The sequence below is a fragment of the Talpa occidentalis genome, unplaced genomic scaffold, assembly GCF_014898055.3.
Source record: "Talpa occidentalis isolate TD23 unplaced genomic scaffold, MPIMG_talOcc4v2.1 talOcc4.8, whole genome shotgun sequence".
Classification (NCBI taxonomy): Eukaryota; Metazoa; Chordata; class Mammalia; order Eulipotyphla; family Talpidae; genus Talpa; species Talpa occidentalis.
Window position 1 is genome coordinate 22,246,660 of NW_023605194.1, and position 24,673 is coordinate 22,271,332.

The window sequence follows — 24,673 nt, forward strand, 5'->3', positions numbered from 1 at the left end:
TCCCCTCGGCAGTGTATTTTAGTCAGTCTGCCTGTTATGTTTCCCCGCTCTGTCTCTGGTGAATCCTCTTACGCCCATCTCTGGTCTGTACCCCAGTCTTGTGTGCATAAAGAAATAAATCTTAAAAAAAAAAAAAAGTGGGCAGCCAATCGCCGGCAGCAACTCCCCTCTGACTGCACTCAGAGCTCCCAGATGGCCCCGAGGCACCAAGGGGCTACTTGGGTGGGGATTTAGTCCTTTCCGTGATTTTCATCAGTTACCCACCCACCCCCTTCAACCACTCCTGCCTACTACACAATTAAAGAAAATGTTGCAAACACTGGGTCAAAAGCAAAGCCCCTACTCTGCCCCTCACAATGGAGAGAACCCTTCACAAGAAATGCCAGCCTTGGCTCTCCGCGGGCAGCGGGGCCCTTCTGCAGGCTGTCTCCCCCCAGAGGCCGTGGGGAGGCCATCACGGAGCACAGTCTCCCCAGACCTGCGGTTCAGCGCAGGTAAAGCCAGAGGCTGGGAAATTGCCCAGCCAAAGGCCAGGAGGCTGGGATCTGCTCCTGACTGGCCCCCCAGAAAGTTACTGCTCCCCTCTGGGCGTCAGTTTCCTATTCTGTGAATACGTCAGTGGGGCCTCTCTTCAGCTAAGGCAGGAGGACCCCCGAAGAGGGCTGGGTGCAGCCGGTGCCCCTGAGGGCTGCTGTCGAGGCCCCAACCCTGTGGGTCTCCTGCCCTCTGGGTAGACACGCGGGGGGCGGCCACCCGACGGCGGGGGTCAGAGCTCGCAGGGTCAGAACGCTGCTCGCAGCCGCGGCGGCCGCCAGGGGCGGGGCTCGAACCTGCGGGGCGGGAGGGCGGGCGCCGGGCTCCCCGGGCGCGGGCGGTCACGTGGGTGGTCGCGTGGTGCACCCGGAAGCGCGCTGCTGGGCCGGGCCGGCGGGGCGTGTTGTGCGGCTGCGGGTAGGTGGGTCTCCCCGACGGTCGGCGCATCGCCGGGCGGCCCCCTCGGTGGGGGCGGGGGCTGCCTGGGGGACCCCGCGGGCCCTCCCGGAAGTGCCTCCCCGACCTGGGCCGCACCCGCCGCTGCACCTCTCGCGGCCGAAGCCTCTGCTTCCACGGAGGAGGGCGGGTGCCCTCCGCCTGGGGCAGCTGTGAGGTCGGGGTGCCTGGGGGGTGAAACAGCATAAACTCTTGCGGGCGGCGCAAACGGGAAGGTTGGGGGGCGGGGGGAGCCCCGCGGCGTGAACTGCTCTCTCGCGCTGTGGGACTCCCACCCAGGGTCCTCGGGCCCAGCAGCGACAAGGCCAAGGCTCCGAGGGGGTGGGCCCCCAAGACCGAGCTGCTAGGAGGAGCGGCAGCCACGGGGAGCCTCCTTGCTGACATGGTGGTGCTGGCATCCTTTCCTCGGAAAGAGGTGAAAATGGGCTCTTGGGGGGCCCCCAGGTGGCCCCGTCTGCAGCTCCACGGGAGTCCCGGGTTCCCTCTTACAGCAGGGTGAAGGCGTGGGGAGATCAGAAATGATACTAAGGCAGGTTCGCTTTTCAATAGGCTTTTGGAATATAAAAAGTAGAACCTGAGCTCCAGTAAAAAGCGTTTTCCTGGGACTGTGGCCTTGAAGCCGCCATGTAGTGATCATCAGTGCTAGATGCTGGGACCCTACCCACCCCACTTGCCTCCCACTCGCTTACACTTTTGCTTTCCTAATTCAGCTAAAGCTGTGTATTGACCTTGCCCTTAATCATCAAAATATGAGTGATTCTGGAACGAGTTTAGTTTGTCCTCTTGCTTGAAGACAGGGCGCTGAGTGATAGTAACTCCCCAGCACCACTATGTAAGAAAGCGGAGCTTGCTAGGAGGGTGCTTCCTAGTGACTGAGACTCTCCCTGGTGGCTGCAGGAAGGTGGAACAGAGATCTCTTCCCCAAAGGCCAAAGCTAGAGCCAGATCTCCACAGCCTTTTGGGCTTGCTTTACTGCTGTTCATTGCCTCTTCCCAGGATACCCCCTCTCCTCTCACTGGGGCTGCTTCTCATCCAGGGGGGTACCGTGCTATCTCCCCACATACAGCCCCTCACATTCTCCTGGGGTTGCCAGGAGAATTTGCTGACCACACTGTGGCTCTGAGTCACCCACAGTGAAAGGAAAATGTTGGAAGGAATGAATGTTTGTGAGCCCCATGTCCAGAGGGGTGGGTGGGATAGAGGACTCTCGGCAGGTCGTGTCTATGGGAAGTGTGCTCTGAGCAGAGACCTTGGCCCGCTCAGTCATCCCCAGCCTGTCCACTTGCAGGAACCAGCAGTATTCAGGACAAGAGCCTCTGCCTGTGCTCACAACCTCTCTGTTTTAATCATTTGCAGAAACCAGGATGTTAAGCTGCTTTCCGATGAGTTGGTCACCGAGACTGTCTACTGCAGCCCTTTCTGAACCTCTCTCTGTCTGGAAGCCCCGCTGTGATCCTTGCCAAGGTAGACGATCCTGCCTGCCAGGGGCCGAGGGAGGCAGGCAGCACCACTCTGAAGTGGTGGGAGGCAGACAGTGGACAGACAGTGGACAGAGCTCTCCCAAGCTCTGAAGAGCCCTCTCGCCCTCTCTCTCTGCCCAGCCCTACACCCTGATGTCATTGTGCCTGTTCTCTGTCCTCCCTTGCTTCCAGGCTGGTCATTAGGCCTGTTAAATCTCTAAGCTCTATCTCGACTAACAAGCTGGTCACATAGGGAGCCCTGAGGAGTGACTGCGTCCAGGCCCTCGAGATGCCTTGATCCCATGGAGGGAACTGGACACCCACTCACGAGTCATAGCAGAGTCCCCGTCATGTCCAGCTCACAGACGGCAGGACCCTATCTGTGTGGCACATGGAGGGACAGGAGAGGACCTTAAACCCTTGCCGCTTACACTTTTGATTTCCTAATTCAGCTGGTCCCAGGGCTCCAGCATCACCAGGCTGGTCAGACAGCCCTTACCTGAGGGCTGAGGGGATTAGTGGCTTGCTGTATCCCAGGGGCCAGGCACAGACTACCAGTTGTGAATAAGAAATCATATTTTGCATAATCCAGCATGAATATGTGTGGCATAGCAGGTAGGTGTCTTGGGCATAGCAGGCCCAAGACACCAGTGGCGGCAACAGCGGCACGTAGATATGGGAAAGAGTCGCAGACAGTCAGCAGCCTGTTCTCAGACAAGGAGGAACTTGAGTGAGAGTTCTGTGATGCTGAATCAACTCCTCATGGGCTTTGAAATTGTGCTTGACTTGAGAAGAAAGACTTCTCGAGGCTGCCCAGAGCAGGGGCCGCTAGCAGCTCCCCATTCCAGATGTGACACTGACTGTCTGCCGGGAGCCTTACTGTGCAGCTGACGAGCATGTCCAGACCAAGAACTGGATCCTTCCTTCTGGGCTTGATGCTGGGGGGAAGGATGGGATAACATGGGGCAGAACCCCAGTATTGGCATCAGACACTCCAGTATCATCATCAGACAGGCCTGGGTTTAGAGCCCAGTATCCTACTCTGTAAATGGGAGTAACTGAAGACCCCTGCTTTATCCGGTTGTTATGAGGCCTCAAGGAAACCACATCAGGAAGACCCTGGTGGAGGATCCTGGCGCGCAGTGAAAGCTCCATAGGTGTCTGCGGCATGAGATCCTCGGCGTTTCTCAGGCTGAGCCTATGGGTTTGGGGGCTGGGAGGTGACCTTGATCTTGCTTCTCCCAGCAGATGAAGTGCGTCTTGGTGGCCACGGAGAGTGCGGAGGTCCTCTTCTACTGGACAGACAAGGAGTTTGAAGAGAGTCTGCGACTAAAGTTTAGCCCAACAGAGAATGTGGGAGAAAAGGTGAGTGCAGGGAGGAGGGATGGACAGGGAGCCAGGAAGCAGGAACCCCTGTTTTCTCCCCTCCTGGTCCAGCCTGAGGAGTTAACATGGGGGTGGTCAGTGTCCCTGACACCCTCTGGGCATTCTCCTTGATGCAGTGACCTTACCCCACCCCAGTAGGGCTCGCTGGCCTAAAGGAGGGCGGGAGGGGGAGGTAGAATTTTGATCACACAGCAGAGCAACCCAGTGTCAGGTGTCGTTGGGTTCTTGACCTTAAAAATTTTAGCATAAGTTTAATGTTAATTTTTAAAACAGACTAAGTGTAATTGACTTGCTGTAAATGCCCCCAAATAATAATATAATCAATCACACCAGAAAAAAATGGGCAAAAGACTTAAACAGACATTTCATTTAAAAAGGTATAAGAGTGACAAAGAAGTTTCGAGTTTCTTTATATAATTGGATGCAGGCACTTTAGTAGATTTCTGTTTTGCAGGTTCCTTCCTTCCTTTCTGTTCTTGTTATTGCATCCTCTTAACAGTATCTTGCAAAAAGCAGTTTTTTAACTTTGACAACTCCAGTTTATTTATTTTTTGCTTTTATGGATGATGCTTTTGGGGTCATGGCTACAAATTCTTTGCCCAACTGAAGATCACAAAGTTTTCCCTGTATTAGCTTCTGGACATTTTCTAGATACAGGTTTTTACATCAGGTCAAGTGATCCATTTAGAGTATTTTGTATATGGTGTCAAGTATAGATTAAAACACTTTTTTTCTCTTGCATGTGGATATCAGTTTAACACTTTAATATTACAACTCAGAGAGTTGTCATTTTCACTTACACAGCTCCTAGTCTACATTTTAAAGGAGTAATTTGTTCCAAAAACCCTTTCCAGATTAATTTTGGATTAAATATCACGTTGGGGATGCTGTAGAGGGGGTCCTCGCATTCCTGCAGCAGCGTGCACTGGTAGCCTTTCCCTGCCCCTCCTGCTGTCTCAGGCCTCGTCCTCTGCTGAGCCAACTCCGTTTCAGCCGGCTGTGACCTCGGCACCACAGATATCCTTGTCATGGTCTTTAAGAATAAAACAATGTATGAGAGATTGTGGACATTAAAGTTATTTTATTTTGAACTAGAAACTTACTGTTTTTGGCAGTCAGTACCTATAACTTTTAAATTAAGGATTTTGTATGTGTCTCAGTTCTTGAGCTATCATAATTTCAACGAGGTCAGATAAAGAAGCAAATTGATAGTATTTCTCTTCCTTTTTATTGAGAACCTGGCAAAGGGACAAGCTGATTTTTCAGTTCCTAGATGGCTAATGTTGAGTAAAAAAGTCTTTAAAGTTTTACTTTCTATGTATACAGCACTTTTTTCCTGATCCTATAAATAACATGAATTAATTGTAGGAAATTTGGAAATACAGAGAAGTAGCTTTTAAATGACCCATAATTCAGCTATGCAGAGCTACTACCTCTTTAATATACTGTCTTTGGGTCTTTATCTTTTATATACAATTGGGGTCATACCACACATACAGTTTTATTTCCTATTTTTTTCTTTTCGTTACATCAAAAGCATTATTCCAGTATGTTGAATAGCTTCTAAAGCATACATCTTAATGGCAGCATTATGTTCTAGGATATATGAATAAATATAGCATCATTTCTTTAACCATTTCCCCAATAATTCTGGGCATGTGTGTTGCTTTTTGTTTACTAAAACTACAGAGTAGGGCCATGTAGGGAACATTTGTGCTTGATCCTATCCTATGTCCTATCCCATGTCTCATTATTTCCATGAGAGCAGTTCCTAAAAACAGGAACATCAAATCAAAGGCCTTTCCAAGGTATGATATCACCTTATAATTCTACCTAGTAATAGGACAATGTCCCTTACACTCTACCTACACCAGATAGCCTCTTGTGCCCCACCAAGAAAAATTCTTACTACACCTGTAGAAAAAGCTAAATTTAAAGATATTAAAATATATATACAGCTTCAATTTTAAGTGACTTATTAATATAACTTGCTTGTGACAGTTCAAGACGATTGTGGTATGTGAATAATTCAGCAGATGTTGGCCTTTGTGGAGGGATATTCGTTCAACAGAGAATGAGGACCAGCCTCCCTGAGTAGAGAAGGGAGCACAGCAGCACGTCGTGCACTCAGGGAATTTAGAGTCTCAAGAGGGACAATATACAGTGAACCCAGCAGCAAACAAATAATCCCTGAGTGCAGGGAGCCGCTGTGGGGGTGGCCTCACAGTGGCCAGAGGAGGCGCCATCTGAGCCGGTCTAGGACTGTATTTTAATGCTGCACGTATTTTAATGCTGCACTCGTATTTTAATGCTGCACTCGTATTTTAATGCTGCACGTTGCCCCTGGCTGATTGCCTAGTTCTCTTTTCAGGGCAAGGTCTTAACCCAGTTCCCTGCAGATTTCCCCAGTGCAGCTTCTGGCCTCCTCCATCATTCATTCGGGGCTCCTGAAATCATCTTGGAGATGTCTCTCCTTTCCCTCCTTTCTTATCATTCCAGTGTTGAAAATTTGAGTTGGGTCCATTCCTCTGTCGTTAATTCCCTTTTTATTCACATATTTTCAACAAATTTTTCCAGTTTCTTCTTGGTTTTGTTTTGTTCCTTATTTTGGAGGGAAGAGCGCTTGGGTGTGGGGAGAGCTTGTGGAACCAGGACAAGTACAGAAACAGATACCTGGTCGGGAGGAGCCACTCACGAGTTCTCTCTCCAGAGGTACTGACCTTAGCAGCGTTGACTGGAATATTTTTAGCTGCATTTTAAAATACAGAGCATTCCCAACTGGTTTTTTTCCCCCAACATTACATGGCATCAGAGGAATTTTCCATGTCATTGAAACACTCCGATATTTTAAGTGACTACATTCTTCCATCATCTAGATGTACTGTTGTTTGTTTAATGATTTCCCTGGTACTGGATGTTTACATTTTTCCCTGTGGTTGCTACTGTAGGTTTGGCTGCAGTGACCATCTCTGCTGTATCTTCGTCCTCTCCTCTAACTATGTTTCATTCTCTGATGACGGCTTATTGCAGCCGAGAGCATGAACTTCAGGACATGTAGCCACCTTCCTTAGAGCTGGCCACTAAATGCCCCAAACATTCTGTATACTATGGAAATGTAGCCTAATGCCTTATAGTTCCTTCTAGATTCGAAGTCTGACCGGCACAATCGGCTAAATGACTTTTCCCACCCTCCCGTGCTGGCCTCAAACGATGCAGACCCTGAAAGTGAGGATCTTGTCCACTCCTTTGTCCCCAATGTCTGTCATACTCTCAGCTGTGTTACTGTCTCCTCTGGCAGCTCCCCGCCCTGGAGGACCAGCTCAGCACCCTCCTAGCCCCGGTCATCATCTCCTCCATGACCATGCTGGAGAAGCTCTCGGACACATACACGAGCTTCTCAACAGAAAACGATAACTACCTGTATGCCCTTCACCTGGTGAGTGTAGCCCCAGGACACAGGCTTCCCCGCTCCACTCCAGAGGCCATTCCACAGGCCTCTCCCTTATGTGGCACTGTAGACTCCTTAAAAAGGCAGAACCTGCATCTCCTCAAAAACCCCTGGAACCCAAGCCTCCCCTGGCTGTCCCCAGGGGCCAGGGCAGGTGATCCCTGACCTCAGGCTGCCACGCCCACAGTTCGGAGAATGCCTGTTCATCGCCATCAATGGGGACCACACAGAGAGTGAGGGGGACCTGCGCCAGAAGCTGTGTGTACTCAAGCACCTGTTCGAGGTGCACTTCGGGCTGGTTACGGTAGACAACCATCTCATCCGAAAAGAGTGAGTCCTCGGCACTGTCTTTCTGTGTCCTTTCTTAGACCCCCCCCGGAGCCCCAGCAGTGAGCACCCAGCCTCTGGGAAGCTGCCATCCACACCCTGCCCTGGCTGGGCCCCTGGGTCTGAGGAGCAGAGTTCAAAAGAATCTTGGCCTCTCATCTAACCCCCTGGATTTAAATAACTTGCCCATGGCCATCCAGCTGGCAGTGGCAGTGCCCAGCCTAGAATTCAGAGCTCTGGACCCCCAGTCGAGTGCTCTTTCCAGTTCTCCATCTGTCCTTACCAGCCTAGTCTGAGCTGGTCCTGCCCCGCTTCTCAAAACTTCAGAGTCTCCCTCCAGAAAAGATGGATGCCTGAGTGCACACACACAACCTTGTGAGCGTTTTCTGAGGGGGTCAGACCTGCAAACCTAACTCTGGGTCCACAAAGAGTCCACAAAAGAGAATGGTGGTGAGAGCATACATCTGGGTGGGAGGAACCCTGGGGGAGGCGCTGAGGTGAAAGGTGGACCCAGAAGAGAGAAGTTCATGGGGGGGACTCTGGACTCTCAGATATGGGTTGGAGAGTGGCAAGATTTGAAACTGTGAATCCTTAGAATTGTAAAGTGGTGAGCAAGTAGCCTGCTGGGACACGTCATCAGATTAGCTAACGTCATTTTACACATCTAGGACACTTCCCACATTAGTTAACAAATGTCATCTTACAAATCATTCTGGCCCAGTCAGGCCACAGTTTCAGTGGCAGATGCTGCAGGTAGTGGGTGCCTGAGACACAAACTGTATTTACTGATGCTGAGTTTGTCAGCATTCAAGATGACTGCAATCCTTATGTGACTCTGATGTAAGGAAAAACCAGCATCATGGCCTGTAGCAGAATGTAGAAACTCAAGGTGCCTTCCTGGGCCTCTTGCTGGCTTCGTGTCATAGGTCTGTGTGAGGGACATTCAAAGTGAAGCAGTTTGCTCAGGCACGTGGATCCTGACTCCGTGCCCACCCCACTCCACTTCTCTGCACAGGGGGGCACAGCCCAGCCTGGCCCCTGTGTGCTCTGGCCATGTGTCGTGAATTTGCCCAGCTCTGACAGTGATGTTGGACATTGAGGATGACCAGCTTTGTCATGGCTTCTTCCACCCTTTCCACCCAGGCTGCGGCCCCCAGACCTGGAGCAGCGCGTGCAGGTGTGGGAGCACTTCCAGAGCCTGCTGTGGACCTACGGCCACCTGCAGGAGCAGGAACAGTGTTTCGCTGTGGAGGTGACTGCTGGGTGTGGGAGCCCAAGGGCCATGGAAGTGCCAGGTCAAAGGGGCCATCAGCTTTAAGGTCATGTATTGACCCTAATAAGCAAGGGCACAGACCCTTAAACTCATGCATTTAGAGAGTTGTGCTTTCTGGTTACATGGCAGGTTGGCTATTCTGATGGGCCTCCCTCAATAAAACAGATAGATCCTGGATAAAACAGTCTCATGCAGTTTTTGGACACATTATAAATTATGGAAATCTCTGAAGATTATACCTTCTCCTCCAAAACATGTTGAACTGAAACTAGAATGGAAAAAAATGACAAATAAGCAGGAGGAGCTAAAGGCACAGTTGCCTTAGTACAAATGATGATAGCAGCACACCAGGCAGGAAGCTAAGCCTCAGGACAGCAGCAGCACAAGGGAGCTGAGGCATCAGGGAGGCAGTTGTCAGTAGTACTTCCTGGTGCCCTGTATCGGCACACATGAGTTCTCTCTAGATCTGTGGTTCTCACGCTTGGGTGTGCCTCACTGGAGGGCTGGGTAGATGCAGCTGTCTGGGCCTCACCCTCAGTTTCTCCTTCATTTGGAGAGAGAGATTTGGAGACTCAAGATTTTGCATTTCTAACAAGTTTCTAGGTGATGTTGATTATACTGGTCTTGAACTGCAGTTTGAAAATCACTGCTTTGAGAAAGAAGAGCAAATGAATAGAAGCTCACAATTTAAGGTCAGATGCACAAAAAAGTAAGCCATCATGAATGAGTCAGGGGAATCAGTCACCAACCTACCTAGATCCCAAGGAGTGATATATTGGCATTGTTAGGTATAAAATATAAAACAGCTATAAATATTTAAAGATTTAAAATCTAGAATACACACACAAAAGTAACAAAAGACTAAAAAAATGACCAGGCATATTTGAAACAAACCATCTAGATCTTTTAGAAATGCAAAAATAATAGTTAAAATGAGAAACTCAAGGGATGGGTAAATAGTATCAGTATAGTTAAAAAGGGAATTAGTGAACTGGAAAAAAGATCTGAAGGATTTCATTTCACACTCCCACTTGCCCCTCTTCCAGTAAATGCTTAGTATCCATCATGAGCTGAGGTATGCCAGACCTAGTAGTACAGAGATGACTATAGACAGTCCCTGCCCTTGAGGGGAAATCAGCCAAACAGATACATTAAAAAATACAGTTAAACTTCCTGGGTGCTGCCATGTTGGGTTTCTTATCAAAATCCATAGTGGCACAAAGGATGGAGTAGTTACTCTTTCTGGGGCAACAGGAAAGTCTTCTTGTAGGAAGTAATCTAATGCAATCAAGATAAAATCCAGACTCCTTTCAACCTCCCCAGGCCTATATGATATGCTGTCGGCTTGCCAACCCCAGCTTCATCTCATGCCTCTCTTGTCCTCACACTCTACACTGGCCACCTGGGGCTTCTTTTCATTTCAGCAGTATATTATGTTTAGTTCTATTCAATGTGTTATGCATTAGCCCCCCTCACCCCGCCATTCAGCTTTTAAATACCTAAAAAGTAGTCCAAAGTATGTTATGCTGGACACTGGATTTTGTTGACTTATTACAAAAAAGGGAATATCAAGTAGTCCACTAATAATGCTTTTATATTGTGTTAAAATTATATTTTCGATATATTGGGTAAAATCAATGATCAAAATTCAATTTTACTGTTTTACTTTTTTAATGTAGTTCCTATAAAATCTTACATTATGTATAAGGCTGCCTTGTATTTCAGTTGGACAGCAGTGCTCCAGACTCTCCCCGCCTCAGGACCTTTGCATATGCTCTGTCCTTAACTGGCAGCAGTCTCATCGTCCCTCTTTCTCTGGCAGACTTTCTTATTCTTCAGGTATCAGTTTAAGGGTCACCTCTTCAAGGACATTTTCTTTGAACACCTTACCCAAATAGGTCTCTGCTTTATTTTCTAGTTCAGTACCATGTATTTCCTACTCAGCACTGATGTTATCTCTTCCTTTGCATATCTATCGCATGGCCTGGAGTCTAGTGACCAGACTGTAAGCCGCAGGAAGGCAGGGACTGTGCTAGCCTGAGTATCCTTGTTCCCAAGTATCTGGCATGTAGTATTTGTTCAGTTTGGACTTTGTGCTCACCAGCCAGAGCAGGAGAGGTTGTGGGTAACGTGGCTTCTTCTCCCTGCCCACCATGGCCAGGCTGTGGAGCGGCTTCATCACCCCCAGCTCTGTGAGCTATGCATCGAGGCACTGGAGCGGCACGTCGTGTCGGTCATCAACTCCAGCCCCAGGCGGGCTGGCGAGGAGGTCCTGCACGCCTTCTTGCTTGTGCACTCCAAGCTGTTGGCCTTCTACTCCAGGTGAGCCGCGGTCGCCTGGGCCCCCACTCTCGCCCACTCTCATTCCCTCCACCTCGCAGGCCAGCAAACCTTCAAGACCCATCTCCTCCACAAAACTCAGATTTTACCATTCTCACGCCCTCAGCTCACTCCCTCCTCTGAACTATTTCTTCCTGAATTTAGAACTTCCTGATATGCTATTACTGGTCCCTGGTGGTTTTCCCACCCGCAGTTTCTTTTTCTAACATAACCAAGTTTTATTTTAAAAATTGATGAGTCAGTTAATTTTATGTATACCTTAACCTTCTGCAAAAAGAATTGAGTCAAGAAATGCATGACAAAAATGTATTACATTGTTTCCTGAATTTAAAAAAATGAAGTCAGCTGGCATATTCACAAGCTCTTTGAGGACAGGGACCGCGCTCTGCCCTCCCTTGGCCTACCTGCCCGTCCTCTGCCACCTGCAGGTGCTGGGCACTCCGGCACATGCTGATGGGCCTCCGCTCCCCTCCATAGCCACAGCGCCAGTGCCCTGCGCCCAGCTGACCTCCTCACCCTCGTGCTCCTGGTTCAGGACCTCTACCCCAGCCAGAGCGTGCCAGAGGACGAGGACACACAGGTCTGGGCAGCTCTGGGCAGCAGGAGGGTGGTGGGCGGGCTGCTTGGGGCAGTGTGGTTTCCTTGTGGCAGATCAGGGCATGACTTTCTTCCTGTTGCTTTCAGGTGTAAGGGGGATTCTAGAATGCCTGTGTTTAGTGGATGTAAAGTGCAGATTTTTTAAATCAGTCCCAGCTTCACCGTTTAGTTATATGAGCCCGGCAAATACTTGACCCCCTGAGTCTCCATCCCCTTGTCTATGCTGTGGGACGCCCACAGCAGCCCCTATGAGGGCCGTGAAGAGGAATAAAAGAGATAGTTCACCTGGAATTCCAGCAGTGCCTGGGCGTGTGAACACTCAATGCTGGCTGCCACTCTTGCTGAGGTTTTATCATCAGTGGGGTGGTGATGGTGGTTTGGAAGCTGGTGTTGGAATTTTCAGGAATTTCAGTGGCTCTGGAAAAAGACTGGACCACCTAGAATTGGAACAACTCTGAAAACGAGGAAGCACTCCCAGGGCTGTGCTGTGGGGCAGGCCCACTTGCCCTCTGCTCTGAGGCCTGTGCCACCACGTGCTGGAGGTTGAGGCCCGGTCGAGCGCCGCCTCCAGACAGGTCTCTGATTTGTGTCTGTTGCAGGCTTCCCCGCGGAGGCCCCAGAGCAGCCAGAACATCCCCGTGCAGCAGGCCTGGAACACCTGTTCCAGGGGCCCGACCAGGAGGAGCTCTGCAGGGAACGTATGTGCAGGAGCCAAGGGCAGAGGGAGGGCCTGCTGGGACAATAGCGCCGAGCCCTCTTCATCCTCCCAGGAGACAGACAGTGTCTCCCTCCCTGAGGAGTACTTCACGCCTGCTGCTTCCCCAGGGGAATGTTCAGGTAAGACCCAAGAAAGGAACAAGAGGCAGATGTCAATTAGGGCACCTCTCTGGGGTTCATTGGAACCTCACACCTAGTAAGGCACAGACCCCAAGTTCCTAGAGCACAGGATTCAGTCTCCTACTCCCTCCCACTCTATCCTTGCATTAAGAATCAAACGATTCCTAAAGCACCTCATGACAGGTTGATTTCACTTTGAAATCTATCTCTTATGTGTGTATTCTCTGCCTTCTCTTTTTTTGTAATTAATAAGTAACTGAGTAATTAAAATTAAGTAAGAATCATTTGAATTCAAGAACAGTGATTTAAAATGTAAGTGTTCAGTCTATAGTTTGTGCCTTACCTGTTTTTCCAAAGTGTATGGGCCAGCAATAAAAAGAAACTAAAAGTGTTCAAAATGTTATTAACAAAATAGAAAAAGACCAGCTTGCTTAGAGAAAACCGCAATCCAGACTGATGTTTCCCTGGGGCACTACTTTTCTCCCAGAAGTTCTTGGGAAGAAGATGACTCACCTCATCTGGTGGAAGAAAGAAGGCCTGGGTTTCAGGAGAAGAAACTTCCCAGGAACTGGGCTTTGAAAGGAGTTTACTGTATTAGCTTCCTGAAATCAACGGTCCTCAATCCTGGTTACACACTTAAGTTACCTGGGTCGTACCAGCCAGGCCCATTAAACTAGTCTGCAGGCTGGGGCCTAGGCGTGAATACTTCTAGAAATATCCCCGGTGAATCCAAGTGGGAACCACTATTATCGCTTTACCCCTGGCTGCAAGGGGGGCTCATGTGGGGATCTTTAAAAACTCAAAGCCGGGCCTGTGCTTGCAGTGTGGACTTGTCCGGGCTGGGCTGTGCCAGGGCATCAGGATTTTCAGAAGGTCTCGTGAAGCCACTGGGTTAGATGACTGCACCCCCAGACATGCGCATGAGTTCCTAAGTTCGCGTATGCTGCGTGTTTTCAGCGCTGGTGTCCATTGCTGTCCCCAGTTTTCTAAGCCCCCGGAGCCTGCACACACTGAGATGCACCACTCTAGGCTGACCGCTGAAGTTTGTCTCTTTCTTCTTGCTGCTCCTCCCCTCATCCATCACTTGCCTCCTGGTCCCTTTCTCTCAGGGATTGTCTTCTTATGCCTCAGAGCTGTAAATAATGTCATTCCTCAGTGCATGCAACTCACAGCTTACAAATGGCTTGAGTTGCTTTCATCCATTTGTAAACCAGGTAGTTGAAACCTAGGAACAGACTTCCCCTGAGTAAATGATTATAAATGATAGTTATTTGCATTGAAATATAAGAGGGTGGGGCCTCCCTGGTGGCGCAGCGGGTTGGGCACATGGCTCTGTGAGGGTGTCCGCAGCCTCTGCAGCGTGGGTTTGATTCCCTGCTGGCCAGGGAGATACCCACATGGCACGGCAGACCTCTCCTGTCGTTCCCGCTGTTCCCCTCAGCAGTGCTTTCGGTCCGTCTGCCTGTTCTGCTCCCTGCTCTGTCTCTGGTGAGTCCTCTTACTCTCCCATGTCTCTGGCCTGTACCCCAGCTATTTTATAAAAAAAAAAAAAAAAATAAAAAAGAAATGTAAGAGGGAACACTATTATTACAAACATCATATTTCAAATATGGACTGGGTTCAGTAGGATTTTGTAAGTTGTGCTAGGAGGGGAATCTAGCTCAATTTGCAGCATGTAGTAGGTGCTCAGTAAGGTTTGCTGATTGACTAAATGAATGGGGAGCTGTAACTGGTGTCTACTGCCTCCTAGTGAAGAGGCATCACTGTAGCCAGGCCTGAAGGACTAGAGAGGGCAGAATCAAGGAGGGAATTGAGGCAACCAAAGGCTATGACCCCCTCGCGTTGCCAAGTGCTTCCTCTGGCATTTGCCAACTCTGGGGGCATTTCTTTTTCCCAGGCCCCAGTTGCTTTATCCCTGGTAGCACAGTTTGCTCTACATGTCTGCCCAGCCAATCTTGAGATGAAAGGGGCATGCTGGCACAGGCCACACTGAGTTTCCTGGCCTTGCTAGGTGCTGTGAACTGCTAGGCTGGGCCATCTCTGCTTCACTCCTGCAGACATACAGATAAAATGTTATTTAACAGTTCCCATTATTTATGTTACGTTATTACCCAATGCCTGCAGGTAACATCATCTGGCTAGAAGAGGGCACCCCACCCAGTGATGCTCCCCAGGTCCAAGTGAGTTTCTTCTGGGAAGAAGGGGGTTCATTGCAGTGAACACTGGGATGCAGGTGTCTCCTCCTGGTAACTCCGCCAGCCCCAGCCTGCCTTCTGCCACCCCGGCCTGGCTGGGGCAAGGGACAGAGCTCAATCCAGAGGTGGGGTGGGTGCAGGGAGTGTTTAGTAAAGGGTGCCTTGCCCTCCCCACTCCCCCAGACACTGGGCCTCAACTCCTAAGAAATCCCACCACCCTCAGTGGTCTTTAATGTTAAATGAGAAAGTAAATACATTCCTTGTAGAAAAAATTGAGAAATACAGAAGTATGGAAAAGGGAAAATTCACCCTCAGCCCCACCCCCAAATGTTAACTGCTGAGATTTTTTGAGTGTTTCCTTCTAGTGTTCCCTTTGATTTTATATGCTTATATGCATGCATGTTATTTTCCATTCCCCAGATTTGAATCCTAATGTCCTCCATTGTGCTTTTTTCCATCAAGCATTTTCCATTTGCTGAGCTCTCCTCAGGAGTGCTGTCAGGTGGAAGCTCCCAATTTACACATACTATGGTTTATTTTACCAAATCCCCAGAACAACTAGGACTTCTGTATCTGGTTGTTGTTTTCTTAGGACCTGAGTAACGTCCTTGCTGACACAGTCCTGGGGTCCTCTGTAGCTATTTCTGAGTCCTCTGCTCCCTGACTCGGGCCCTCTGTAAGGCTGAGTCCTACCCTGAACTCCAGGCAGGAAGGCCAAGAAACAGCTGAGTGAGACCCACAGCCGCAGCCCTGCCAGGGCAGCCTCCACAGCGCAGATGTTCAGAACTAGGGTTTGTTGGAGCTAAAAAGGTTTATCCCTCATGGTTCACAGGGAGCATAGCGATTGAGCATCCATGGGTGGATCCAACACAGGGAGGAGGTTAGACGACTCCTCTCCAGCCCCCTCCCGCTCTCGGCTCCTCTCCCTCCACAGGTAGCCGAGGACTCCCTCGAGACGCTGATGCCTTGCTCCCCAGCACCTTCCAGCCCCCGACGCATCTTCCTGGATGCCATTGTGAAGGAGACCTACTGTCCTATGGTACCCCATACCATGTACTGCCTGCCCTTGTGGCCTGGCATCAACATGGTGCTCCTGACCAAGGTAGGCAAGCCCCCGGGAGGCCCCAGCCAGGATGCCTTCCCTGTAGGCTGCCCCTCTGACTCTTCCCTGCTCTTCCCCCTTTAGTGCCCCAGCACACCCCTGGCCCTGATGCTGTACCAGCTGCTGGATGGGTTTTCCCTCCTGGAGAAGAAGCTCAAGGAGGGGCAGGAGGCTGGGAGCTCCCTGCGGTCCCACCCACTCATGGGGGACCTGCGCCAGAGGATGGACAAGTTTGTCAAGAATCGAAACGGGCAAGAGATTCAGGTGAGAACTGGGTCCCAGGTACTCCCAGAAAGGGGCTCACAGGCGGAGGGCCACAGGCTCTGGGCCCTGCTCTGCCAGAGGCTTGTGATCCTGCGTCCCCATTTTGAAATGACAGCAGACGCCTACAGCAGCACTTTACATTTTCAGAACATTTTTAAGTGAACTTGGCAGAACACGAATTATGATACCCATTTTTTAGACCAGGAAACTAGGCTTAGATCTTGACTTTGCCGAGATGATGCAGCTGGTGAGTCAGAGCCTGACTTGGGGTGGGGGGTGGGGGTTTGGAGGGTGATAGTTCAGCAGGAGGAGACAGTCGGGAGCCTGTCTTGGGAGGGGTGTGTCACCTGGGATGAAGCCACTGGTGGGACTCAGGTCTGTTTGAGGAACTGAGATTCAGTTGTGGCTGGAGCGTGTGTTGGTCTGAAAATGACCGAAGAGGGCAGAGCAAGTAGCTGAACCCCAGACCCAGACAGACACAGATCTTGGCATCTTGCAGTGAGTCCTCTGAGAGTGCAGGTCTCCTCCATTAAGGAGCTCTGCTGGGCCCTCCTCAGCACCAGGGCCCTGCCTGTGCCTCCCCCACATCCCCACGAGATGTTCACTTGCCACAATAACATTAGCTTCTCTGTCTGCGCCTGGCTAGGCAGTGCACTCTGTATGTGACACATAAAAATTGCTCTTTAATTATGCCTGCTGAGCGAGTGGGATATGGTGGAGAGCCAGGGGCCCTGCCAGAGAGTCCGGCTTTGGCAGTGCACAGGCAGATGCATGCTGAGCCTAAGTGCTGGCCCCCGAGAGCTGGCATGCCCTCACAGAGCCCTGTGTCTGAAGGGTCTCTGGGGCCCTTGTTGTGGGATTATTGCCAGGGAGCCCACCTGTCACCTGTCCTCCTTTTTTCTTCCAGAGCACCTGGCTGGAGTTCAAGACCAAGGCCTTCTCCAAAAGTGAACCAGGATCTTCCTGGGAGTGAGTGGTGGGCTCTGAGGACAAAGGGGAGTTGCTGGGACCGGGGGTCTGTTTCCCAAAGAGACCAAGTATCCTCCAGGCTAAAAGGGAGAAAATGCTATGGAAGGTGCTGGTGAGTGCAGAGGGGGTCCTGGGAGAGCCCAGCGCAGCCAGCCGGTCCTGAGAGAGACTGGGAAGAGGAGAGGTAGAGGTGGAGATCCAGGGGGAGCGCCAAGCCCAGGAAGGTAAAACCTGCCAGGAGAAAGGCCTGGATTCCTGCCCAGCCTCAGCACTGACTCCCTGTGACCTTGAGAAGTCACTTCTCCTCATTTATTGGTAAAATAACCGATGAGGTTGGAGCAGAGTCCTTGGCAAGATTTCATCCCAAGTATGTGTAGCCTGGGGTTGGGGGAACCAGGGAACCCCGTCCCCCACCCCGAGCTGGATGAGGGCGACATTGTGCCGCCTCTGCCATCTGTGTGGTCAGGAGCAGGGGCGGCCCTCGGGACGACACCCTCTCCTAGGGCCCTTCCCGCAGTGACACTGTTGCCTCCCGGTGCCCAGGCTGCTCCAGGCGTGCAGGAAGGTGAAGCGGCAGCTCTGCACCGTCTACCGCCTCAGCTTCCTGGTCACGGCTCCAGGCCAGGGAGGCCCCCAGCTGCCGCAGCCCTTGCAGGACCAGGTCCAGATGCTCATGCAGTAAGTTCGGCCGTGGTCCCTCGGTCCCCAGAGGGCGAGCATGGGGCGCACCTCACCACACCCTTCCTCCTCGGCAGAGAGAAGCTGATGGACTGGAAGGACTTTCTGTTGGTGAAGAGTAGGAGGAACATCACCATGGTGTCATATCCTGATGCCCGGCCCCTGAGTCTGCTGGTCTCCTCCACACCGCAGCTCTGGGGAGGGAGAGTGCATATTCCACTGCCCCAGATCCTCGTCTCTCAAGAAAAAGCGTAGGGATAGTGTCCCGTTGCCTCATCTGTAGACGTGCTCCAGGCTAAATTTTCAGAAATCCCTGTGGCCCAAGGCTATTTCATGAAGCCTACGAGCTTCCAGCCCCTCCGGGGGAGGTGCAGGCTTATCCCTGTGTAAAAACCGTGTCTAAGGCTCCTTTGACACTTCTGTTACGGAGCACTAATTTTTTTCCAATCCTGACTGGCCCCGGAACTTTACATGAGGTAGCTGTTTCTTTATTAATACCTCCCATTGGTCAAGATCTGGCCTCCCGAGATTTTGTGTTCAGTGCACAGGCGGGAGAGTGGACAGAGCCACCAGCCACCATACCTCTGTGGTGTCTGTCCCCCTCTTAAATGAGAACCTTCCGTGGGACCCTCTCACGGTGCGGTATAGAGATGAACAGTCACGGCGAGGTGCATGGGCAGGCAGTGGGCTCGGCTGTCCCTTAACTTCGTAGCTCTGTTCACTCCAACCTCATCGTGTGAGTGATCTAAACTCACCCCTCATGAAAATGATAGAACGTGGACTTACCAAGCTCCTGTTGGCTCCAGGACCCCCATGTTAAATGTGTGGGTGTCAGGCATCCATTGTACTTGCATCTGTGAATTTTTATGGGTTGGAGGTACTGGAGGTAAAAAGATCAGAGAAAAGGGGATCCTACAGAGCTGGCTGAAGTGGGAGCCGGTGGGGAGGGGCAGGAGTGGCAGGCCAGGCCCCTGGCGCCACTGCTGGGCTGTGCTGGAAGCCAGGGGAGGGCAGACTAGTCCCCGCCCTGGTTCCTGGCTTGCCCTTCACCTTAACTCCCGCCTTCACCTACCTTGAAGACTTCCCAGGCTTGGTACACTTCATCTTCGTGGACCGCACGACCGGCCAGATGGTGGCCCCTTCCCTCAGCAGCAGTGAAAGGACCTCCTCGGAGCTGGGCAAGGGGCCTCTGGCCACCTTCGTCAAAAACAAGGTAACCACAGGGCCTCCCTGGTGGCGCAAGGGGTTAAGCACAGCACTATGAAGCAATCCGTAAGCCTCTACAGCACAAGTTCGATCCCCTGGCCAGCCAGGGAGCAACCCACATGGAGCAGCAGACCTCTCCTGTCTCACCCACTGCTCCTCTCAGCAGTGTATGTATTTCAGTCAGTCTGCCTGTTCTGCTCCCCATTCTGTCTCTGGTGAATCCTCTCACCCCCGCATCTCTGGCCTGTACCCCAGCTCTTGTATGCATCAATAAATAAATCTTTAAAAAAAAAAAAAAAAGGTAACCACTGCCGGGCCTAACACCGTGCCTGGCGTAAATACGTATCAGCGTTTGTTAAATTAATTAAAAAGGAAAGAAGAAACTCAAGTTTAATCAATTTGGGTGTCAGAATTTAAAACTAGGTGGTTTCTACCAAGGAAACATTCTCTGGAAGTTCTGTTCTTATGAACTGACTCTTAACTCACATACTGGTAGAGATGTGCATTTATAGACTGTACATAGATATGTATCTATTATAATATGTATAGCATATACATACTATAGCATGTAACATTTATACAAGACTGAAATTAGTATTATTTATTTATTTATTTATGCCAGCAGTGGGTAGTCAGAAGCGCAGAAGCGCGGGAGGGTGAGAGAATTCACCAGAGCCAGAGCGGGGAGCAGAGCAGGCAGAAAAACCAAAGTACACTGCTGAGGGGAGCAGTGGGCGGCAGGAGAGGTCTGCGCCATGTGGGACCCTCGCCGGTGGCCGGGGAACGAACTGGCGCTGCAGAGGCTGCGGGCAGCTTCACAGCCCAGCGCTCAACCGCTGCGCCACCAGGGAAGGCCCACAGGACTGAAGTTTTTAGTTAGTATAGTAATATAGTATATCAATATAGTCTATGTGTTTATTTGTGTGTATGTGTGTGTGGGAATTTTGATTAAATCAAGTGTATCAGGATGGCTAAATAAATTGATGACAGAGCCCAATGTTGGAGGCTCGACGCTGCCTCTCACTAGCTGTGTGTCCTGGGGGTTATTTCATCTAGTTTCACTTTCCTCATCTATAAATGAGGGTAATAATAATAATAATAATAATATGTCTGTAAAAAGAGGCTAATGATGCCCCAGGATGGTTATAAACATGACAAATGCAAGAGCTGATGCATGTAAAATAGTTAGCACAGCACACGGCACAGAACACAGACGTCACTGAGCGTTCCCTGGCACTGCCCACATTTCATCTTCACCCCTCTCTCCCAACATAGCTGGATGATCTGAGCACATTTGTTTTTATTGTTTGTTTTTCTGTGCAGTTTTTTGTAGTTGAGATCATTCTGTATCTGCATTTGTGCTTACCACATTTTCGCTTCCCTTTATATCTGATGCATTTCCTCGTGTCATTAATTCTTTATCAACATGATTTTTAACAGCTCCACAGCACTCCATCATGTGAACATAACATAATTTACTTCACCATTTCCCCAATGTTGAACATTTAGATTGTTTTTAGGCTTTTGCTATTATAAATAATTCCACAGCGCACACCTTTGTGCATACATCTTTGTCTCTATCTCTGATTGTTTTCACAATATGGATTCCCAGAAATGGAATTACTAAGTCAGATGGGAGGGATGTTTTTAAGGTTATTGATAACATGTTGTCAAATTGCACTCCTGAAAAATGCAGGAAATCCACGTGTTTGTTTGCATATTTAATTAGACCTTACACTGGTCAGGTTTAGAGAGAGTCACGTGAGCCTTCCATAGCTGGTTGGTGCGAGTGCTCGTCTTGTGCTTTTCCTGCCCTGGGAGCCAGGGAGCCAGGCAGACCCTGCCACCCTCCCCCAGGCAGTTCATATGGAGCCCCTGAAGTAGGCAAGAGAATACTGGGGAGGGGATCATCCTGGGTGACATCTCCAGGATGTCACCCCTGGAGCAGAGGATATGCGGGCTCAGGGCATGGGCACGACCACAGCCCTCCAGTGCCTTTCTGGTTAGTGGTTCTGGCCTCGCAGGGACGTCCTGGTCTGTGGGTGGCCATCCACAGCAGGAGAGGTTCCAGCAACCACACCCTCATCTCCTAGAGGGTTATTGGCAGTGTCCTTGGCTTTTTCCTGGCCACCATGATCCATTTACTGCTTTATGTCTTGTGTGTATACTAAAGTCATATAAACTGGCTTATGTCTGTATCATCACAGTAACTACGAAGGGGTCGTCTGTCCATCCATCCTTCTGAGAAGGATTTATTATTGAGCTCCTACACTGAGTGACGGCCATACCTGGCACTGAGGAAGGAGATCAGGAGGGACTGCCTTCAAGGAGCACTTCCCACAGCCCCTCCCCATGCTTTCCTTCCAGAGGCGAGAACCTGTGCTGTGACCCTGCCCTGGGACAGGGTGGCCTGGAGCCCCTCTGATGAGCTGTGTCCCCTGTCCCTAGGTCTGGTCTCTGATCTGGCTGGCGCGCAGGTACCTGCAGAAGGGCTACACCTCACTGCTCTTCCGCGACGGGGACTTCTACTGCTCCTACTTCCTGTGGTTTGAGAACGAGCTGGTGGGTATGCCTGGGCCGGGCTGCACCATCCCCAGCACTTCCCTTCTGTTACTCCCTGGCTCCTCTCTTCTGAACTGTGTGCACTCCATCTCCTTGCCTCTCCCAGCCCTGGTGGAGCTGACAGTTAAGCACAGCTGCTTGGGACCCAGAACTCAGAGGCCCTGTTTTCACATGGACTCTCTGACCCCCTGCACTCAGCCATCTGAAAAACTCCTGCCACATTCAAGGCGGTGTCCAGATAATGAGTGAGCAGATGGTCCTGTGCCTCGGTGCTCACATCACATGTTTCCTTGGTGGCTCCTCAGCATCACCAGCTGCTCTTAGGAAGAGGGGTGCGCGTCACCCCCATGCAGACGCAGAAAAAGTGAGGCCCAAAGCAACCAGCCAGTCTGGGAGGCTATCGACCTGGCCTGGGCCTCGTGCCTGCTGGGCTCTCTCCCTTTCTCTGGACCTCCCTGCTGCCACCACATAAGCCAGTTGTGAGACTTGATTGTGGCTATAGGCGCGTGTGTCTCTCTGCTCTCTGGCACACTCTCTCTTGTTCCTCGTTCCTAATTTTCTTTTTCCCTTCACTTATCACCTGAATTCATTTGTTATTCCAGCTTCCTTAAGGTCATTCCTTCCACCCCTTACATTCCCCTGTCTTTTCCCCCACTCGCTCCCTGCCCTCCCTCTGCTCTGGGCAATGAGCCCCCCTCCACACCACGAGTCCACAACCAGTCCCTCCCCCTAGCGCAGTGCAGTTGCCGGGATCTCACCACTGCTCTCACATGACTGTCCATACAATCTGGGTACACCAGTTGCGGGGGGTGGGGGGGAGGGTCGCTGACCCCATTTTACAGGTGGGGACATTTTGCCCTGGAGACCAAACCCCAGAGCTAAGCCCACATGGTCCTAAGGAATCCAGGACCCAGGCCCAGCGCTCCTGGCCATAGGCACCCGCCCTTGCTCAGTGACCCCTCGGAAGACTCCTGCACGTGTGTGACCTTTACTTTAGCTTCCAGGGCTTCCAGTGCTTGGCTGCCCACTCCACCACACACAAGGGCAGTAGCTGAAGAAGAGACCAGCTGGGCAAGCTGGCTGCCTCTTGCCCTGTGCCCGCCCATGCCACTACCAAGCCCCCTCCTCACCTGTAGGTAGCCACATGGTGCTCCCACGAGCATTTGTAGCCCGTGACCACCTGACTCACAGTAGGAGCCCAGTGGATATTCCTGCCTTGCCACCTCCTGCCCTGGGACTCCCTGCTGCTTTCAAAACAGAGACTTGGGCTTTTTAATAATGCTTTGGTCTTCGTGCCACCTCCCAGCTCTGGCCACCAGTCACCCTCCCAGCAGCCCTCCTGAGCGCGTGGCCATTACTGATCCAGCTCCATGTATTGGGGCCTGTGTATACGTCACCTCTGCCACCATTGGGCACTGGTTGTTTGAAGTAGGACTACTTGGTCCATGCGTTTTTCTAATCTCACCTGAGCCAGGTCTTGAACCCAGTGCGTGTGATTCATATTCTGCCCACTCACACCCACCACCTTGCCGTTCACCACCCCCTTCTCCTTCCTCAGGGGCATAAACTCCAGATAATCGAGGTTCCTGTCCTTTCTGATGACTCGGTTCCCGTTGGCATCCTGGGCAGGGACTACTACAGGTGATGCTGGGTCAGAGGCTGTTGGCAGCAGTGGGTGCACAGATGTAGGGTCTAAAGTGCCCCCCCAAGCTAAACACCCTCCTCTGTCAGAGCTCCTCACAGCCCCACGCGTGTTCAGTGAGAGGAAGCAAGTGGAGAGCACCTGGGGCTTCTGACCAGCTTCCTGTTGGCATGCTCCTGGTGCTCTTGGCAGCTTTGCAAACAGATGTCTGCGGAGCCCCAGGAGAGCTTCCTGCTGGCACTGTCACATCCCTCAGCTCCCTGCCCCTGGAGTGAGAGCCCATAGGGAGGGGCTGTGGCAGCCTAGGACTGAGCCCTGTGAGGTTAGGTTAAGAGGGACAAGGAAGCCTTCACTGATGAGGTGACCGCACCTAGTGAGGTGACCGAGCACTTGCTCACTGTCCGGTGAGGGCCTGGCTTTGGGGGGTGTGCCGTGACTCCACTTCTGAATCCTGTCCTCCTTTTGTTCCTCTAGGAAGCTCCTGCGCTATTACAGCAAGGGCCACCCAGCCGAGGCCGTGAAGTGCCATGAGCTGCTGGCCCTCCACCTATCTGTTGTCCCCACAGACGTGCTAGTGCAGCAGGTCGGGGAGCTGGCCCAGCGCCTATGGGAGGCCTCCCGCGTGCCTTTGATCTAGGATGGGACCCTACACCCACTGCACAGATTGTCTGTGCCCCTGGTTCTTCAGAACCACCCTGCCTGAGTATCCCCACAGCAAGAGTCTCCTCCCATCCATGGTGGCCACATGATGTCGGGACAGGTCTCCAGCTCCACCTACCAGCCTCCGCGCTGGCAATGAGCCAACCCCAGTTCTTCCCTCTGGAGGAGAGCGAGGTCAGGACTTCCCTTGATCTCCTGTTAACACAGTGTACTGTCAGGTCAGCCCCTTTCAGAGCTGCCTCTCTGTCGTCCCCAGGACACAGGGAGGAATTCCCTGGGGTCTGCCTGCTGTTCTCAAAGTGGAACAAGAGCTCCCGCAAACCTTTTCCCTCCCCAAATAAAATGTGCTGGCGCCTAGATTTGGATTCCACTGAGCAGGTTTTCTAAACTGCAAACCCATTTCCTGTCATTAAGAACAACAGCACCTACCTGGCAAGGTGGATGTGAGGGCTGCGGACACGTGGCGAGGGCTTACTGAATGCTGGCTGTGCTTATTGTCTCTCCCTGGCTTATTGTCTCTCCCGGGCTGCTGGACCTTCTTGCTGCAGTATGCCCCTGCGGAGTCCTGGCCTCCCCACGGCTCCTGACCCAAGATCACAAGGGCCACTGGATCCAGTGGATCCCAGGCTCTGAGGTTTAAGAGGGTTCCCAGTGGTCCCAGTGTGCCCTAGACCCTGCCTCCTGCACCCCTGCAAACTAGAAGCTCCTAACCAGAACAGACATCATGGGTGACCATT

At 51.3% G+C, this 24,673-nt stretch overlaps 1 protein-coding gene across 6 annotated transcripts; it reads left to right on the forward strand.

The window, feature by feature from the left end:
- The first annotated feature begins 905 nt into the window (after positions 1-905).
- On the forward strand, positions 906-24,453 carry HPS1 (HPS1 biogenesis of lysosomal organelles complex 3 subunit 1). 6 transcript variants are annotated; one of them, XM_054690117.1, is made up of 19 exons: positions 906-955; positions 2,347-2,454; positions 3,696-3,815; positions 7,135-7,272; positions 7,472-7,614; positions 8,755-8,863; positions 11,046-11,206; positions 11,702-11,804; positions 12,421-12,658; positions 14,783-14,838; positions 15,788-15,955; positions 16,040-16,219; positions 17,127-17,188; positions 17,732-17,866; positions 17,944-18,008; positions 18,934-19,079; positions 21,521-21,634; positions 23,193-23,275; positions 23,751-24,453. In XM_054690117.1, exons 3-19 carry the CDS (start codon positions 3,699-3,701, stop codon positions 23,911-23,913), a joined length of 2,181 nt encoding a protein of 726 aa, XP_054546092.1. In that variant the 5' UTR covers positions 906-955; positions 2,347-2,454; positions 3,696-3,698; the 3' UTR covers positions 23,914-24,453. The 6 variants fall into 6 exon arrangements, with proteins under 6 accessions (XP_054546092.1, XP_054546090.1, XP_054546093.1 ...); XM_054690115.1 differs by having other exon boundaries at positions 906-951; XM_054690118.1 differs by having other exon boundaries at positions 906-951; positions 3,699-3,815.
- Positions 24,454-24,673: the final 220 nt, after the last annotated feature.

Coding starts and splice junctions, on each gene's coding strand:
- HPS1 (XM_054690117.1), top strand. CDS start 3,699: ATGAAGTGCGTCTTGGTGGCCACGGAGAGTGCGGAGGTCCTCTTCTAC. Junction 15,956..16,039: donor ACATGGTGCTCCTGACCAAG/GTAGGCAAGCCC, acceptor TTCCCCCTTTAG/TGCCCCAGCACACCCCTGGC. Junction 21,635..23,192: donor TGTGGTTTGAGAACGAGCTG/GTGGGTATGCCT, acceptor CTCCTTCCTCAG/GGGCATAAACTCCAGATAAT.